The 17631-nt window shown below is 39.5% G+C and overlaps 1 protein-coding gene across 1 annotated transcript; it reads right to left on the bottom strand.

The window, feature by feature from the left end:
- Positions 1-903: 903 nt before the first annotated feature.
- f5 (coagulation factor V) lies at positions 904-17343 on the bottom strand. Its single transcript, XM_063498726.1, has 25 exons — positions 16963-17343; positions 16643-16725; positions 15774-15896; positions 14157-14369; positions 13908-14069; positions 12973-13194; positions 12722-12887; positions 12427-12607; positions 11809-11905; positions 11487-11692; positions 10742-10889; positions 10436-10648; positions 7792-9850; positions 7516-7684; positions 7016-7252; positions 6656-6872; positions 6349-6528; positions 6087-6203; positions 5901-5972; positions 5136-5221; positions 2409-2564; positions 2153-2297; positions 1818-1969; positions 1464-1646; positions 904-1360 (listed from the first exon to the last, which is right to left on the bottom strand). Exons 1-25 carry the CDS (start codon positions 17121-17123, stop codon positions 1214-1216), a joined length of 5895 nt encoding a protein of 1964 aa, XP_063354796.1. The 5' UTR covers positions 17124-17343; the 3' UTR covers positions 904-1213.
- Between the last annotated feature and the right edge of the window lie 288 nt (positions 17344-17631).

The following is a 17631-nucleotide window of genomic DNA, read 5'->3' as shown; positions in this document are numbered from 1 at the left end:
GGAGAACATGCAAACTCCACACAGAAAGACCCCGGCCTGGTGGTGGAATTGAACTCAGGACCTTATTGCTGTGCGGCAGCAGTGCTAACCACCATGCCACCGTGCTGCCCTCGCATTATTATTATTATTATTATTAGTAGTAGTAGTAGTAGTAGTAGTAGTAGTAGTAGTAGTAGTAGTAGTAGTAGTAGTAGTAGTAGTAGTAGTAGTAGTAGTAGTAGTACGTTCAAGGTTCTTTATTTGTCACATGCATAGTTATACAAGTATAACACACAGTGAAATGTAACCGAACACGCTCCTCGACTTGTGCAAAAGGAGGGGGGGGGGGGGGGGGGGGGGGATAGAGGAAGAACATTATATATATATGTATATATATATATATATATAAAATATATACATTAGGTGAATGTGCAGTAGTAGCATGTATGCAGTATTATTATTTCCAAATCACACAGTTAAGCAGCTGCTCCCAGGCAGACTGCAGGTGTCCAAAAAGGCTATCTGTGAGTTGATTTGCCTCCATAGATCAGTAGCAAAGTAATCCAAACATGCTGAGACGTTCACACCTCTGGTGCCCAGTTTAACATGATCAGCAAATGGATAAACATAACATGTGTGTGCAGCTGCACGTGTCTGTTGACTCTTGTGCTGCTAAAACACAGGCTTGGCCCCAGCAGAGGTGTTAAAAGTGACACCTTCAGGACACCATGAGAAGATATCAGTGTTCCCACACATGCTTAGGATACCAAGGCTCTCCATTTGTACAGCATATTCAGTCATGCAAGCCGTCCATCCATCACTGAACATGACACAGAATAAAAACAATGCATATTGTATTTATTAGAAATAAATTACATGTTCGTTCTCTGCTTACATATTTACATGAATCAGTATTTGTTCCTGATAAAATACTGCATATAAACTTGAAAATACAACTAGTATTTCAAAAACACACAAATCCTACTTATTACATTTTTACTACTTTTTACTACTTTGATTGCAACTTCCAAAAAATCAAAAATCATAGTGACAAGTGACAATTCACTGAGTTACTCAAGCTACAAAACAAATTTGGCAAACAAACATGTGTGAGTTTTTTCATGTTAGCTGTGATTTGGTATTTCTATGTTATGTTACCTTTTCAGCTTCATGTCCATTTATTTGCATATTCATGAGCATGCTTGAGCTGACCTGTATGATCTATTATCTATTATCACTCAAAGTCACATCCAAGCAGCTCAATTCTCATGGTGATGGAGGTCATCCAGCTTTTGGGGATGACTCGGATAAAGCGGGAGAAAATGGGAGGGTAGATGTAGTTCCTGGCGTGGCCGTTGTTATTTGTATTTCCCACAAAAACCTGGATTTGATGCGAGCAGAGAGACAGGAATTGTTTACAATCACTTCTTTACTTCACTCAGTGAAAACACAAGTTTACTTGCTCAACATGTTGGACGGCTCACCCTGGCAGGCTCATTCTCACTATCCGTGTACTCTTTCCACTCTATCCCATTGTCACTGTACTGCAAAATGTAGGACATGACATACATCTCCTTCCCCAGAGACTTGGCTCCCTGGGTTATGACACCTGTGATCTTTTTAATCTGAGGCAGTTCTACCTGAAGCCACTGGTCCATGTTGTTATACTGAGAAGGAGAAGAAACAAGAGAGGCAATCAGGAAAAATCTGTATGCTAATAAACTGGCAAATTCTCAAGGGTTTTTAAGTGTTGTAGGTATACTGGTTTTTACGCGATGCTCACATTAAATCTGAATGCACTTCTGTTTTATCTATCATGCCAATATTAGGACATTTACCATAGCCCGCCATGCGTTGACGGCACCTTGTCTGTTGAGGCGTGCGAGTGATGGTTTCCAGGGTCCATTGTACCAGCTAGTGGCTGTAGAGCTGGCTGTGATGTAAATGTCCCCTATAGCTTCACTTTCCATCCCAAGAGGCACTGAGCAGCCTGAGGCAGGAGATCAGAAATGTTCAGGACCTTTCACTTGATCATAACATACACTTTTAAAATTTTCACAGCATCCCTTACAGCCAGTTTAAAGTCTTATACATTTAGTCTGGGGTTTACAATGCATAGTGTCCAAACCTTTTTTTTTTTTTTACTAACATGGTTGTTACTGTATCGTCTTACCATCAAGCTCACAGCCAAAGTACTCCATGCGGACTGTTGCCATGTTGTACCATTCAATGGGGTGAAGCCTAATGAATCGTCCAATCACGGGAGGGAAGAAAATATTTGTCTTTGTCTCATAGGCTTCCTGGTTACCAGTGAATACCTGGTAAGAGAGGAAAAGACACAAAGTGAGAGAATTAGATTGCTGCTCCCAAGCTTGTCCAGTTTGTAGGTGTTTGCATTAAAGAAAGGAAGTGATCAAACTTCCCCCCACCTTTCTAAAGCCTTTGCTGTCGCCTTTATAAAAGATCCACTTCCGGCGGTCGTTGCTGTAGGAGATCAAATATTTGACCACATACTGGGAGTAGAACATTTGCTTGGCTCCCTGAGTTGCCACCTGGCTGATCACAACTGGCCGCTGGAAGTCTACCTGTGTAGGGGAAAGTAGGTATTAAGGCACAGTGTCAAACATAAGGCCTGCTAAAGCTTCCAGTCCGTCCCACTGCATGTCTTCAGAAAAGAAATTTTGGACTTTTAATTGTATTTTCAGAAGTTTCACAGCTTTTCCTGCTGATAAAGACGTCCCCCATGGTCATCCCTACTTAAAGTTATTCAGGTATAGATTTCTGTAATTTTACACATTTACTCTTTAAAATTTAAGACTTGTGATGACAGATTTCTTTCTGTTAAAATAGGTTGTATATGAGATATATAAGGAATTAAATGTGCAGTTAAACTTCTGTTCAATGGCAGAAAGGGCAGTTTTGCTGGTCTGCCCCACATAAGATCAAAGTGGATCAAAAAGGAGTTTTGATCCATGTATTAAGGCCTTTGACACTTCTACACACTGGACAGGTAAAATTTGTGCAAATATTTTGTGCGGTAAAAATATTTTTCAGACCCACATTTTCTTAATGCAGTTGTTCACACTAACTGAGTCATTTCGCCTGATGAAACTTGCAGCATTTATTTTTCAGATAAAGGTAAATTTTTCAAATTTTTTCCATTTGAACAATAAATGTGACAAATCAAACCGCTGCATTTGGTGACAGGTGCGCTCATAGCTCAAAATGCGCACCGATACCGAATATACAATGATAATAGTTAAATAATAGCAGAGGTGCCAAAAGTACAGACTTTACTTAAGTAGAAGTACGGATACCTGGGTTAAAAAATGCTCCAGTAGAAGTACTGAGGCAACTTCTTTACTCAAGTAAAAGTGAAAATATACAGGCTGTGAAATGCACTCAAAGTAAGAAAACAAACTGTAGGTCTTTGATTCTACTAACCATTTTTGTCCAAAGGTAACTGAGGCTTGTGCTATATTAATATAATAATAAAATAATGTTAGTACATGAGAATTTAATTTTAAATGCTAATTCTAATGAATGTACTTAGCTTGAACATGTTATGTAGGACACATGAAGTGAAAGAGAATTAAAAAAAACCACACTATTTTCTGTTGCCTACATTGTCAAGGGTGCCTCCACAGATAAACAATAAAATGAGCGCAGTCAAGGTTTACAGTCGGATTCAGTGGGATACATCAAGGAAACTCTAAGATCTGTGTAGTGTCTAAGCGTTGGGAAAAGAATCACAACTTACATTAATTTCTAATGTGAGCTCCAGTAGGTTTTCTTTGTGTACATGCTATAATCAGCTGACCAGCTGCTCTTTGTGGATTCACACAACTGAACATGATGTAAGCAGTTTCACAAGCTATCTTGGCTGATGTCTATCCCCTACACTGACACTACACTTTTTATACTGTGTTTATAATAGACAGTATAAAGCTGGAATTCAGTTAATTAATCTAAGCATCATTGACTTAAATGCAAATTCATCTCTGCTGCACTTGTAACCTAACACTGACCATGAGCAGCACAGCCACTATGCACCAGACGCACACAGTGTTTTAATAAAGAATTCGCCACAGTACTAAAACTAACCTGTTTACCCAGTACTTTCATGCAACATTTGAAGAACATAAAGTTTGTGTAGGTTTGTTTGTTTTGCAGGACATTTCACAATATGATAATACATAATTTATCAAAACACACCATATACAAATCAAATATGTGATTAGAATTATGACATTGAATACAAGCTTTAAAGTTGCAGTTTATCAAGCGTCACTGAGCAGTCTTTATCTTTAAATCTAACCTCTCTTTTTCTTACCCAGTCCTGTTTGTGTTCCTACATCTTTCTCCATCTCTGAGTGAACTTATCTCACACAATTTTCTCTCCCTGTAAAATACAGCAGCTGGACCTTTAGCTAGCAGGAGCACTGTTGTGCCAAGGTAGTTATACTTGGCGTTGGGAGTGCACAACACCATTCCACTTTAACCCCAGATAATAAACGCTACAGATGACACAGCTGAACCTAATGTAACCTATCCCAAACCTAAGCTGTTTTGAAAATGGAAGTACAGCTAGTCATTTAAAGATAGAGGGAGTAAAAGTAAAAAGTTGTCAGAAAAAGAAATTCTCAAGTAAAGTACAGATACCTGAAAATTCTACTTAAGTACAGTAACAAAGTATTTGTACTTCATTACTTCCAACCTCTGACTATTTTACCTAAGACTTAATTTCTCTGCCTCTTCAGATGTGGTCCCAACTTTGCCAACAAGAGCTCAAACTGCCCCACTCACATCCTGAAACATGTACAAGCAGTCGTAAAACAGCTTCAATTCCTGGATTTCAAACCATGAAGTTCTCCCTGCTGCTGCCTTCTTGTGAGAACTGGATGAACCCAGAATCTCTCTGTCTTCCCTTTCTGGTTTAGAAACATCAGGACCAGCTACTTTTTTCAGTCCAGTGTTGGAGGAAAATTATTTTTTTTGAGAACAAACGCTTTCAGTGTGTATATACGTTAAACAACAAGTTTGCATCTGAAAAATGTGGAATTTCGTGTCTTTTTTTTGCATCGCATCTGGTGTGTAACAACTGCATTTACATGGTAAGCATGGGAGTGTAGGTTATCACATCTACACCACATTACCTGAATAAAGCTGTTGTTCTTGTCTGTGCTCCATGCATTGTATTTACCCTGATTGTTCAATCTGGCAAGATGGGGCTCCCAGTATCCTTAAAAGACAGAAAAAATTACAGACCTTTACCATGCAATAATTTCCCAGGTCCTCTGACAAGATACCGAACTCCCAATTGCCTCCGATGTATCCATCAGAGTGTGATTGGTCAAAGTGCAGAAAATAACGTGGGACAGGGGTGAATGCAGCTTGTGGTATAAGAAGTGCATTGAGTCCACAGTAAAAGTCCTTTTTATGAGAATTATAGAAAAGTTGTCGGATATGGTGGTGGATTTGGAGACACAACTTGTGAAAAGAAGGATTTCTGTGATAGTTGGTGCTAGAGCATCTGTTCAAGACTGTTCCACCTGTACATATAATGTAGAAGTTGGACTTCTAGCTTGGTTTTAGTTTTTATTATTATTTTTAAATGCCCTGGGCTTGTTTTATTGTAAATAAATCATGTTATTTGCTACTCTTGAGTTTTGTACTCCTTGGCTATCACTGCCCTTTTAGTTTTTTAGTTGATCTCCACCCAATGGAAAAGGACCTCCCTCTTCCTTCTCCTTTTCCCTCATTACATAAAGGCAATGACCTTGATGACCCTTCTAGTTTTAGTCCAGGTAACAACAACATCAGTAGATCAGTAGTGATTCGTGATGTACTGTGAGTTAAGTAGTACCGAAGTGTATTTGTTGCTAAAAGAAATTATTGCAGACAAGAGGTAGTATAGCTACCTCTAGTGTTGATTCCTGTGATCTCTCCATTCTTCACACTGCCCGATTCTAGACCCAGTGGACGATAGCAGTCTTGGGGACACACAAGAAATATTTCAGTATTAAAATGTAAGACATATAAAACATGTCAAAATAGGTAGAAAATCATGTTGTAAATGCAGCAGAGTGATAGTTTTATATTTGCACCATTATCCAGAACCAAAAAGAGTGTCTGCATGCCCTTCTGTTGGCTAAGGCCAACTTCTGTCTCCAGCTGCCAGAGGCCAGGTTTGGATGGATACATCTCCAGGGTAGCAAAACCCCCTGCGAACACAGTTCATCACACTGATTCACTTGAAACTTCTCTCTCTGCTGCTACAGCTGACAATCCAAATCCTGTAGACTGTGAATTCTAATGTTTAAAATGTGGTGAAGAAGGTGTTACTCTAAATTTACATATCATTCTCACCAGGCAGCAGTGGGTAGACAGCCTGTCTGTAGCTGGTGCTCTTCTTGTGTATAAATGTCTGCCCATGAAAGTGGACACTATGAAAATCATTGGGAGAACCCATGTTGATGAGGTGCCAGGTCACAAGCTGGTTGGTATACATCCTCAGGCCCTTCAGGCTGTGTATAATTCCATTGATTGCTAAAAAAACCAAGACATTTTTATATAATTCTGCTTTTGTCTCTAATAGGTGCATGGTATAGAAGGCACTAAAAGTTATCATATTTAAACACATTTTGGGTGGATTACATAAACCCTAATGCATTACAATGGAACTTTAGGTTCTCCTTGAAGGTGTGATCCATGATTCTCCTTCGCCTTTTTCTTTGCATTATCTCAGAGTTCTTCTCATAGTACCAGCTCCGTGACTCATCAAAAGTCATGAAAAGTAGTGTGAATTCTCTCCTATCTGTTAATTTCGTGTCCAAGGTTCCCTCTCGACACACCAGCAAAGGCCCAATCAAGCCTGAGTGGATATCCCTTTCCTAAGAGACAGCGCACATGTGAGGTTCAATATTATTTTAAATAAATCATTACTTTGTTTTTGTTTTATTGAAGATATAACTTAAACCACTGAAAATTCTCTGCATCTCTCTTTTTTATAACAAGTACTAATTATTATACTCACAGGATTTACGCCTGAATAGTAGGCCCAGGTTCGGCAGTCAGACTCTTCTGGTTTTGGCCCAACTGTATGCCCGACTTTCCACAAATAAGTAAAGGTGCTATTGGGTTTAACCTCATTGTCATATTTGAACCAGTAATGGGATTCATCCTCATAGGAGAGGCCTTCTGTCCGCTTGGTATAGGACACCCCATTGGGGTGTATTGAATATGGACGGTTGGCATTGTTCCTGAACACCACCTACGAGACAGTGACACACATTCTGCATTTTGGAAAGATGGAGTGTTAGGGTTGGGGTTATAAACTTTTTTGGAAAATGCTCTTTTTGATTATCTTGCTGAGAGTTAGATTAGGAGCTCTGACCTTTAAACCAGGATAAAGGATACATAGTGAGTCTATTAGCTTAGTGAAGGTAATTTGTTAGATGGATCTTGGTTGCTTTAGACAGAATATATAAATATTGAGAAAGTAAAGGCAGCTGGCTTATGTGGGGTTAGTCTTACCATGATGCTTTGTCCAACCTCTGCTTTGATGACTGGCCCCAGGATGCCGAGATGCTCGTCTATCTCCCCACGGATGTCGGGTGTGGTGAAGCTACTATCCAAGTAACCTCGAAAGACTACCTTAGTGAACTTAGTTTCTTGGCTGAGTAGTTCATGCTTTTCTTGCCTCCTGTTTAAATAACAGGATGATGCTTTAGCTGACATGTTCTTGATTTCCTGTAAATCAGCATTCAGGTGTTATATTAGTCTTTTAAATTTTCACAACTCTGAGCTTACCTGTGTCCATACCCTGCATAATCCCATTCGACCTCCTCTGCAGCAATGAAATAAGTCTTGACATTGGGGCCTGACATTTTTAAGTAATATTTTGTGGTCTCGTCAAGGTCAAGGTTCTTGATATCATCAGCGACGCTGTAAGGGTCTTTGTACATCACGTACTCGTATTCATCAGCTTTGAAATCCTGTTCTTCTAGCGCTAGGTGATCTGGTTCTCCCCCAGGAATATAAAGCTCATAGTCACTGAAATCAGGCCGAGGCACACCAATAACAACGGGCATGTCAATAACGTGGTCCTCAGTCGAGACGGGCTTTGGTGAGTGAGGCCGTGACCCACGAGGAGTCATTCCTGGATTAAATCCACGAGGAGAGAATGGTAAACCACTCCGGGCCTGAGGCTTGTATTCCTTTCTTTTCCTTGTCTTCATGCCATGTCCCTTCTCTGGTCTCTGTCGACGGTTCACAACCCTGACTTTCTTTTTTGGAGGCAGTGTTGTTTGAGGGGTTTCCTTCTCAAAGTGTTTCTTCAACTGGTCTGGAAGTTCCTCAGGAATCATTTGGTAAGTTCCTTCGTAGGTCCAGTTGTGACCTTGTATTTTGACCAAACTGGTTTTAATAGCCTCTGTATTGTTTTCCTTAAGGAAGATGAACACTTCTTCACTGCTCTCTGAGAAACCTAGCTCTTCAGAACTGAGGGACTGGTTACCTGAAACTGTAGTCTGATTAGAAAGACTTTCCAAAGATGTGTCGGTCAACTTGTCAAAGAGACTTGAGATATTCTCCTCACGCCCCATACTGCTCATCACTGATAGAGCTGATCTGGATGCATCCCCTGTGACATTCTGCTCATTCTCAAGCAAAATCTGGGTTACATTTTTATAGCTGGAATTAGTTGGAGTAGTCACAACTTCAAGATTAATTTGAAGTCCATACTCTAGCTCTCCTGAGCTCAAAAAAGTGTTATTGTCACTGGTTTTATTTTCTGTGCTTTTAGTCAACTCCAAGATGGTTAAGTTGTTCCTTTTAATGTTGCTGCTGACTTCTTCAACATCTACCTCTAGAACTGACAATGAATGGTTTGTTCTCTCTGCTGACGTGTTGCCATACTTTACTGCAGTGTTAGTCTCATCTTCCCGTTTTGTATTTTCCAGCAGATTGTCAGCTGATAAATTGCTGTTTAGGCTACTGTTGAAATTGTTAATGCTTGGCTTTGACAGGGGCACAGAGTAAGAGAACACATCCCCTCTAGTGTATTTCTCCTCAGAGTCCTGTACAACCTCTTCAATAGAAGTGTAGTTATCAGTGGTCAGTGTTACATTTATTCTTTCCCTTTCTAAACTGTTACTTGAATTTCCTGATGGTGCTGCAGTGAGATTGGTTGGCTCTTGCAATGCTACGTTAGGTCTGGTAGTCTCTGATGACAAACTGCCATTTCTAGTTGTACTGGAATCCTTTTGTGACACATTGTGGCTATTCAAACCAGTTAGGTTCTCTGTTTGATACAGAGTGGAATTGTCTAAAACTGACTGTGTCAATGGTGTACTGCTGTTCAGTATATGTGTTGTATTCTCACTTGTGCTTTGGTTCTGCAAATTACCTATTGTAATATTCAGGACTTTCAAAATAAGAAACCACATTTCAGTTAATGCATCTGGGTTTATAGTGGAGGTCTCGGGTTTACTCTTTATCTCTGTGAAATTAAGGGTGCTGTTCATATCTTTTTCAAGGACATCAACAACATCGTAATCCAGGAAAGAGAGGTCCAACTTCTCCATATCTGAGTCAGCAGACTGGTTCTTGTGAGACCTGAGATTCAATTCTTCTGCAAACATTTCTGTGTAGATATCTGGCTCCAGTGATGGGTTTTTAACTGGATCTACCTTCTCCTCTTCCTTTTTGATTTCCTCCAAGCTTGGGGGCTTCCACACAGTAAACTCATTTTTTGGCAATGAATCTTCGTACTCATACTGGTAGTCACGAAAGCACTCAACATCCCGAAACTTAACACGCATTCCGTTAGTTGTCTCATGGGAATTCAGGGAAGCAAGAAGCCAGACACCTGGTTTAAAAGAGAGACAAAAAACATCAGTGATAAAACTATGGAGTCACTTCTCATGTGCATCTGTTTCAGATGGTGGCAGTGACTGGTTAATTACATGGACTATATAGGATGGATATGGGAAATGTTACGTTACACTTATGAAGTTTCGTGAAGTCATGAAACATTTTTGTTCTCACCATCAACCCACCAGCCTGGGGTGCCTCTAAACATGAAACCACAGGACACTATCTTTGATAAATCGTGAGCATATCCTGACCTTTACAACTTTGTACAAAATGAACTTCTTGTATATTAACTATGATCTGTAATGTAACAATTAGGGCCATAAACTCATCAGAAAAGCATTTATTTAGGGCACAAAAAAGAGAGCTGAGGGTTCTGTTTCCATAGACTTCTGTGCAACTGCACTGGCTTTAATTTTCACACCAGAGAGCTATTGCATCTATGAATCTACACTTAATATCATGCAGTTCAATAAAGTGTTGCTTTCAATGTCTTTCTGAAGGTAAAAAATATCCTGGCAAATAATTATCTGGATGTTAAGAATCTGACATAATATGAGCACTGTCAGTCCTTACTGACCAGTGTTGAGCATGTTCATAGTGATGGTCTCTCCAGTCATGGGGTAGAGGCTTAGGAAGTCCTCTGTTCTGTCATTCAGCTCAAATGTGTGGCCGTAGAAAGTAGCTGTCTGGATGTAGTCCTGTGCGCCAATGCTGGACACGTGCCATGTTGCAACCTCACCACTGCAGAAGCCCAAGGGTGGGTCGTTCTTAAAGATGTAACCGTTGACAGCTGTAAGGTAATTCATGACAGTTAGTTGACTGCAGCCAGGTATGCAAGGCCAATATGTTATATGAACCTTAATTAGCTCAAGGAAAAACTCACTGTGCTTGATATTGGACTTATAAAATTCTGGGTCTTCCCTGTTGACTTTAGATCGATTACAATATTGGCGAATGTTATCCTCTAGATACCAACTCTTGTTCTCATCAAAGACCGCAAACATGGCGTGCTGCTCTTTGTCTGCTTTCAGCTGTAGACAAAAAGAAAGACATGTACTCCTCTTCACACCATCAGTTTCTATATCAACAGCAAATACATCTCAGTCTTATTTTTTTTGGGCTTGCAGGTATTTTGGTCATCACCAAATTATTAGACAAATTAAAACAACATTCATTAAAATCTTTTTCAATAGTTGTTAACTAAACATAAACTAAAACAATTATAACTAACTGAACAATATTGTGTGCTCACAAACTAAGTTTAGTTTTACTCTTTGCCTGGTTCTGGCGGAGGTTTCTTCTTCCTCTGCACTGGTGCCAAAGTGCTTGCTTGGAGGACGTCTGATTGTTGGGCCTTTCTCTGTAGGTTCTTACCTTACAATATAACTCGCCTTGAGACAACTGTTGTTGTGATTTGGTGCTATATGAATAAAACTGGACTGAATTCAACTTAAATAAGTGAACTTGGAAAACTATATGAAACCAAACTTAATTCAAAATACCACTTAAATATGAAGACTGAGGCCTTTCTGTGTGGAGTCTGGATGCAAACCAAATAACACTGAAAGCAGCATTTATTATTTATGTTTTATTTTTGCTGCTCAGTGTCTAGCAGCTGTTTTTCTTACCTGCACATTCCTGACATTGAGGGACTGACTCTTGCAGATGAGCATTGGTCCGATCAGTCCAGAGGCGATGTCCCGTGGTGTGTTCACCGCACTGTGATAAAGTCGTGTCAAACATCTGGAATCTCCCTCCAGAGGCTCATCCTCTTCGACCACTTTCCACACATAGGTGTGTGTCTCACCTGGCTGGACACCATGAGAATGGTTTCCTGGAAACCATAATACAAAAACTCCATCAAATATATGTCAACTTTTAATATAAGCAAACTAAAGTGGGCTGTTCAGCCTTAAAACGTTTGCTTTAAATGGGATGAGAAATTAGTACCTCCTTTTGGGTAGTTGACTCCTTCTTGGGACTTCTCTATTGTCAGTCCATGCGGGTAGATACTGTAGGGTCTGGAGGCCATGTTCTTAAAAACAATCTGTAACAGCAGTAAGGGTACATGAGGACAAACAGTCTGTAATCACTGTGAAATGATTACACAATTCCTGCAGTCCACTTTAGTGAGACACACACAAGATACTTGTCTTAGCTCTGTGTTTATTGATTTGAAATACCACTGACTGTCTGGATAAAGTGCTGACTTTCAACTCAAAAGTACATCTATTTCCTGTCTTTGAGAGATAGGTTTTGAATTTTTGAACGTAGTTAAATAATATTCTGTTTTAAATCATTTAGTGAAGTCTGTTGATGCCTAAATAATTGTCATTTTATTGCCTGTCAGTGCACATTGGTGACCCTCCAAACCAGGTTCCCTCAGCCAGAACAAAGAGTGAGACTGCTTTGAAAGTAAAGCATTTGCAGCATGGTGCTTTTAAGCTGTTTTTTCTAAATATGTTTTGAGTTATGTGGCTCGTGTGATCATGTGGAGTGATATGAATAATAATTTAACTCATAATATGCTAAGTGACTATAATTTGGCTTCAATACATGTTCTCTCACCGTGATAATGTCTCTGATTTGCGCTCTGATCACTGGGCCCAAAATACCCAGCTCATTTTTCCTCTGCAGGTTCTCTGATCTTTCAGTGAACGTCTCATCTTTGTACTGAGTATACACTGCCTTCTTGTACTTCCCACCTATGCGTGTTGGTGACTGACTCAGGTACTGGCGCTTGAAGTCCCTACACAAAAAAATGAGAAATTTTCTATATCAGTTCATGTCGGCACATTTGCAGTTTTAATCTTTCATAAACCAAAAAATATACCTAAAATGTTTTAAAATATAGTCTGCTTACTCATCAATATGGTCTTGCTTGGTAGGCGCATAGTCCCAGACAATTTCCTCAGCAGCGATGTAGTATTTCCACTCCCTGCTTTGTCGTTGTTGTGCATAGGTCACCCACCGCTGTGGTTTTTCAAATCCTTTACAATTTATCACATCCACAAAAGCGTGCATGCTAGCTGCAACGATAGGAATGAATTTTACCGTCAGTTTAACTACACAGGTGAATACTTTCTACTCTGGTTAATGTAGAGAAACACTTACCTTCTATGTGCTTGACGGTGTGTGAGGAGAGCAGCCAGCGTCCTGTGTGGACAGCCACCATGCTGGCAGTGATGGAGGAACCAGTGATGAGCCCGACTGATGACACTTTATGCCCAGCATGTTCCAGTACTTGCCCGTTCATATGCACTGAGAATACCTCTGGCTCTGAGCTCATACCCACCAGATGTACACTCACAGGGGCATAGGCGCACATGCTGACATCTGGAAGGAAAAGAGGAAACTCTGAGTCTCTTTATGGTTTTTACCTTTATTCTTACAGTCAATATTTTTCCTTTACACACCCTAGCATTTACCACTCAATTCCATCAGCAATGTCACTGTTCCTGAAAATACAGTTGTGGCCAAAAGTTCTGGCAATGGCACAAAGGTCTTTTGGTACACTTTGCAACTTGCAGCTTTTGAATGATTAAATCTTTGTGATTGTTCTTCTGTTTATCATAGAAACATGTCAATAATAATTTCATTAAAGCAAAAGCAGCATGAAATGAATGAAAAACTTTTTGTACAACTCACTGTACAAACCCCAGCTGTCATAGAAATGGAGTGAACTGTAGCTAAAGATTAACAAATCTCTTGGAAATGTGAATCAGAGATGCCAGTGTAAATAATTGTTTAGTATACATCAGAGGAGAACAGAAAAAACAACTGTGAAATTCTGGGCTGCTTCTGGGTCTGTATTTAACGTAACAATTTAGTCCATAGCTTATGTTAATACTATTATATATATATATATATATATATATATATATATATGTAAAATAGTCAGATGTTTCAGACAAATGTAAAGAAACTGTTTTAAAGTGTTTTCATTGTTTTGCTATTGAATACTTGATTATTGTATTGTATTATTGTAGAATCTGTATATTAAAAAAGGCTAGCGTTTAGATCCCTTAATGAGTGTTATACAGACTTACCTGGCAGAGATCCGTTTGTATATCCATTGATAGTATATTTCACATGGTTGTCTGAGGTATAGCCGCTAGGTTCGTATTTGCTCTTGTTCTCATCAAAAACCCCGAAAAGAAATACATACTCGTGGTGGATGCCAGCCTGCTGCCCTGATTCATCTAGACTGCCTGCCCAGAGAGAAAGAAAAAAGAGAGATCAAAATTCTAAAAGCAGTATAAAAAACACAAAAAGCACCAACACATTTTCATAGTTACCTTGCTTGCAGATGAGCAAAGTGCCAATGAGGCCAGAGTTGTAGTCTTTGACCACATTTTGATGGGAGATGTAGGTGTAGGTAAGACAGGTGGGGTCATTTTTCTGAGGAGATACATCTGATGTCACCTCCCAGTAGTAAACGTGCTCACTGTTTGGAAGTACTTTGTCGTCCTCTTTCTCTTTTTGTGATGTGTTGTCAAAGTAGTAGGCTCCTGTGAAGAAAGGAGATAACTACCCCGAATTACAGATAAATAATATCATGATGGTAAAATTAACAAAATGCCACTGGTGTGCAGCAACTACAACTAAAAAATAAACTAAAAGTAGATGTGAAAAAAAAACCATTTTAGTTAACTAAAATGAAATAAAAACCAGCCTTTTGAAAAAGAAATTCAAAATAATTTAAATGATCTTGTAAACTCGGAAAACTAACTAAAATGAAATTAAAATATATAGAGAAAATCTCCTTAGTTGCACTGATGTCATGTTCACAAGACTTTCAAAAGTTTCTGTTTTCTTATTGTCATGGTCCTGGGTCAGTGAACCAGTGTTTTATATTTTGTGTTACTATCATGATTTACCACAGTTAGCGTTTTGGTTTCTGTTTTGTATTTCTAGCTCCTTAAGTTTTCTAGTATTTCTTGATTTCTAGTTCTTGGGTTTTGTTCCTGTGCCCCTCATGTTTAGTGTAGATTTTGTTCTGTCTTCATGTTTATTTTCTTGTTCCCCAGTCAGTCGTGTCTCATGTCGCTCCTGTCCCTGTGCTCCGTGTTCCCTCTGTTCAGTATCAAGTCCATGCCTCTTTGCCTCTCGTGTGTTTCCTGTTTTATTTTGATAGTCCCTGTCTTGTGTTCAGTGTTCTGAGTTTTTACATCTGATGAGTTCCAGCTGTGTTTCCACCTTTTTCCCCATCCTCTCATTTCCTACGTGTGTATTTTAGTCCTCAGTCTTCCCCTGCTTGTTATTGCGTTGTACTCTCACAATACTGTGTGTTTTCCTCCGTGTTCATAGCCGTTCCTGAGTTTGCTCTTCCTGGTTTGTTTTCTTGTGTTCTAGTTGCCAGTTTCTAGTTTAGTTTTGTATTTAATGTTAGTTTTTACACCCTAAATAAAGCTGCCTCCTTTAGTTCGCTCTTTCGTTGTCTGTGGTATGTGGAAGTCTGAGAAGATTTTGAGCTTTTTTTATAACCAGCTTCAAACAGTTTACAAAGATGATAGAGACTCTCCTGCATGGTTTTCTTAAATTTTTGTATTTCCTGTGTACTCTAACTTTTGTATTAAGAGCAAATTAAGGAACACTTTGCTTCAATTTCCTAAGTTCACTTTAATTCCCGTAAGTCTCAGAGAGTGATTTCCTAAGGCTTAGCAGTTCTTCTTGTTGGACTTCAGAACTGTCTGCTTTGATAATCTGCCTGCCTGGTTAATATTTTAGAAGAAGACAAACAGATTTGTTTGTTGTATTGGCTAATGTTGTGTAATTATTACAATAAGGGACATCACAAGCACTCGCAGTAACATTATGAAGCAGACTATGTTATGAAGTAGTGGTACTGTTGTTTTAAGGATAGCAGCATCTTTTGCATTCATCTGTTAGCAGCTGGGTTAATACGCACTCACCCTCAGACTGTTTCCCATAAGCCACACCGTGTGGGCTGATGCTATACGGGCTGGTGGCCATGTTTCTGAAAGTTACAACAATCGTCTCCCCTTCTTCTGCCCTCAGTGTGGGACCAAGGAGACCTGCAGAGAAGTTTATTTATGTGGAATCATGTCATTTCAAAGGCTTTAGTTCATCACAGGGACACTAGGATAAACACAGACTGACTCATCACTCTTTCTCTTTAACTGTTGATTTGCACAGCAACTTGACCGTAAACATTTGCAATAAAATGAAAGTAACCTTCTTTTTTGTAAATACAGCTTTATATTTTTTTCTTGCTTTCTGGGAAAGGAATTATTCTGTGACTGTTATTTCACTATCCTGCAAATGAATATATGCTTTGGCACCACATAAGAGGTGGAAGGGAGAAAGTCCAAAAAACATGAAAAAAACACCACCTCACCATGCGGATGTCTTTTTGGTGTACTTTTGTAAAAACTGAAGGAATTCACCTTTTAATTCAGTTCCTTCAGAGAAAAATTAGCAAAAGTGGTAGCTGCTTATCCATTAATGTGCACTCGGAGTGATACATTAAATGAATAATAATAACCTAATGTGTCCTGAAGATAAAAGAGTGCATTTGATAGCGACTGTCTGTGTTTTTTCCCCACTGCGAGACACCGGGGCACCTTAAAAGCTCCTCAACACTGATTCATTAAGTCTCTAATATACATGCGTGTACATGGTGACTGCTTTCTGGGAACGTTATTGGTAAATACAACCCCCTATATCTCACAGGTTAGTTAATGTGCAGACAGCGCAAGTGTTACTTAAAAATTTAAACCAGACATACGGTGTGTTCATGTAAACCGCATGAAGCATTTACCTAACCATGATGGATGAGTCTTAGCCTGTCTGAAGCCTTTCTCATATTCTCGAAAGACCACTTTCTTATAGGTGGGACCAGACCTAAGGAAGGGTGGAAAAACACAAAACATTACTCATTGTGCACACATAAGAAAATCCCCACATTACATACACAATGGTGCATAGACTCTAAGATGTGAAATTTACTGATTTAACAAGGTGTGACTACTGATTTCATAATAAAATGGATTTTTAAAAATACAATAATAAAGTTACCAGATGCAAAAAACAAAAAAGCATTCCAGTTACTCTTTATCAAAGTTTGAAGTGCTGTCCTACCCGTCTGTGTCGTTGCCAGAGTATTTCCAATCTATCTCCACAGCAGCAATGTAGTAATGTCTCTCCTTAGGCTGAGGCTGGTTTGCTTTGACCTGGTGGGCAGTCAGAAGAACCAGGACAGGTAGGAGCCAGCGAGCTCCAGTCCGGACACGGAGCCTCATACTTATGATCAGAGAGTGTGCTCTCTTCTACAACTCAAGAACTTGGGAGCTGACAGACAGTCTGCTGTGTGCTTTATCTGCCACTGACACACGTACACATACCCACACTTGCTAGTTCAAACATTATGTCCCAGGGCAATGAACTGCGCCTCTGCATATTTTTTTTTCCTTTTGCAACCGGAAACATATGTGCGTTGCTGTGAGTCATGCCCGAAGGGTGTTGATTGTGGGAATGAGTGTTGAAATTCTGATCGTAAATTTCTCTGGCCTAAGAATGTTCCAGAAAATCACTCTTAAAAACATGCCATAATTTCAGGGAAGCATTACTGTATGTGTAATAGGTGTGGGCACACATCATTTTGGTTTACCCCAATTTCACGCAGTTGAAATACTGTTAAATGTAGCCTAAACTCATAACTGGACATTCACTTAGTGTTTACTACTGATGTGTCGGTCGCGAACGAAATGGCTCTTAGAGCCGGGTCTTTGGAGTGAACGACGCGATCCG

The sequence above is a fragment of the Pelmatolapia mariae genome, linkage group LG16_19, assembly GCF_036321145.2.
Source record: "Pelmatolapia mariae isolate MD_Pm_ZW linkage group LG16_19, Pm_UMD_F_2, whole genome shotgun sequence".
Classification (NCBI taxonomy): Eukaryota; Metazoa; Chordata; class Actinopteri; order Cichliformes; family Cichlidae; genus Pelmatolapia; species Pelmatolapia mariae.
The sequence above is the reverse complement of the archived record's forward strand: the minus strand, read 5'-3'. Positions and strand labels throughout refer to the sequence as shown.

Excerpts from the sequence above, each read along its gene's own strand:
- f5 (XM_063498726.1), bottom strand. The coding sequence starts at position 17,123 with ATGAGGCTCCGTGTCCGGACTGGAGCTCGCTGGCTCCTACCTGTCCTG. Across the intron at positions 15,897-16,642 it reads GACTCATCCATCATGGTTAG|GTCTCCTTGGTCCCACACTG; the intron begins GTAAATGCTTCA and ends ACTTCTCTGCAG. Across the intron at positions 7,685-7,791 it reads TATGCAGGGTATGGACACAG|GAGGCAAGAAAAGCATGAAC; the intron begins GTAAGCTCAGAG and ends TTATTTAAACAG.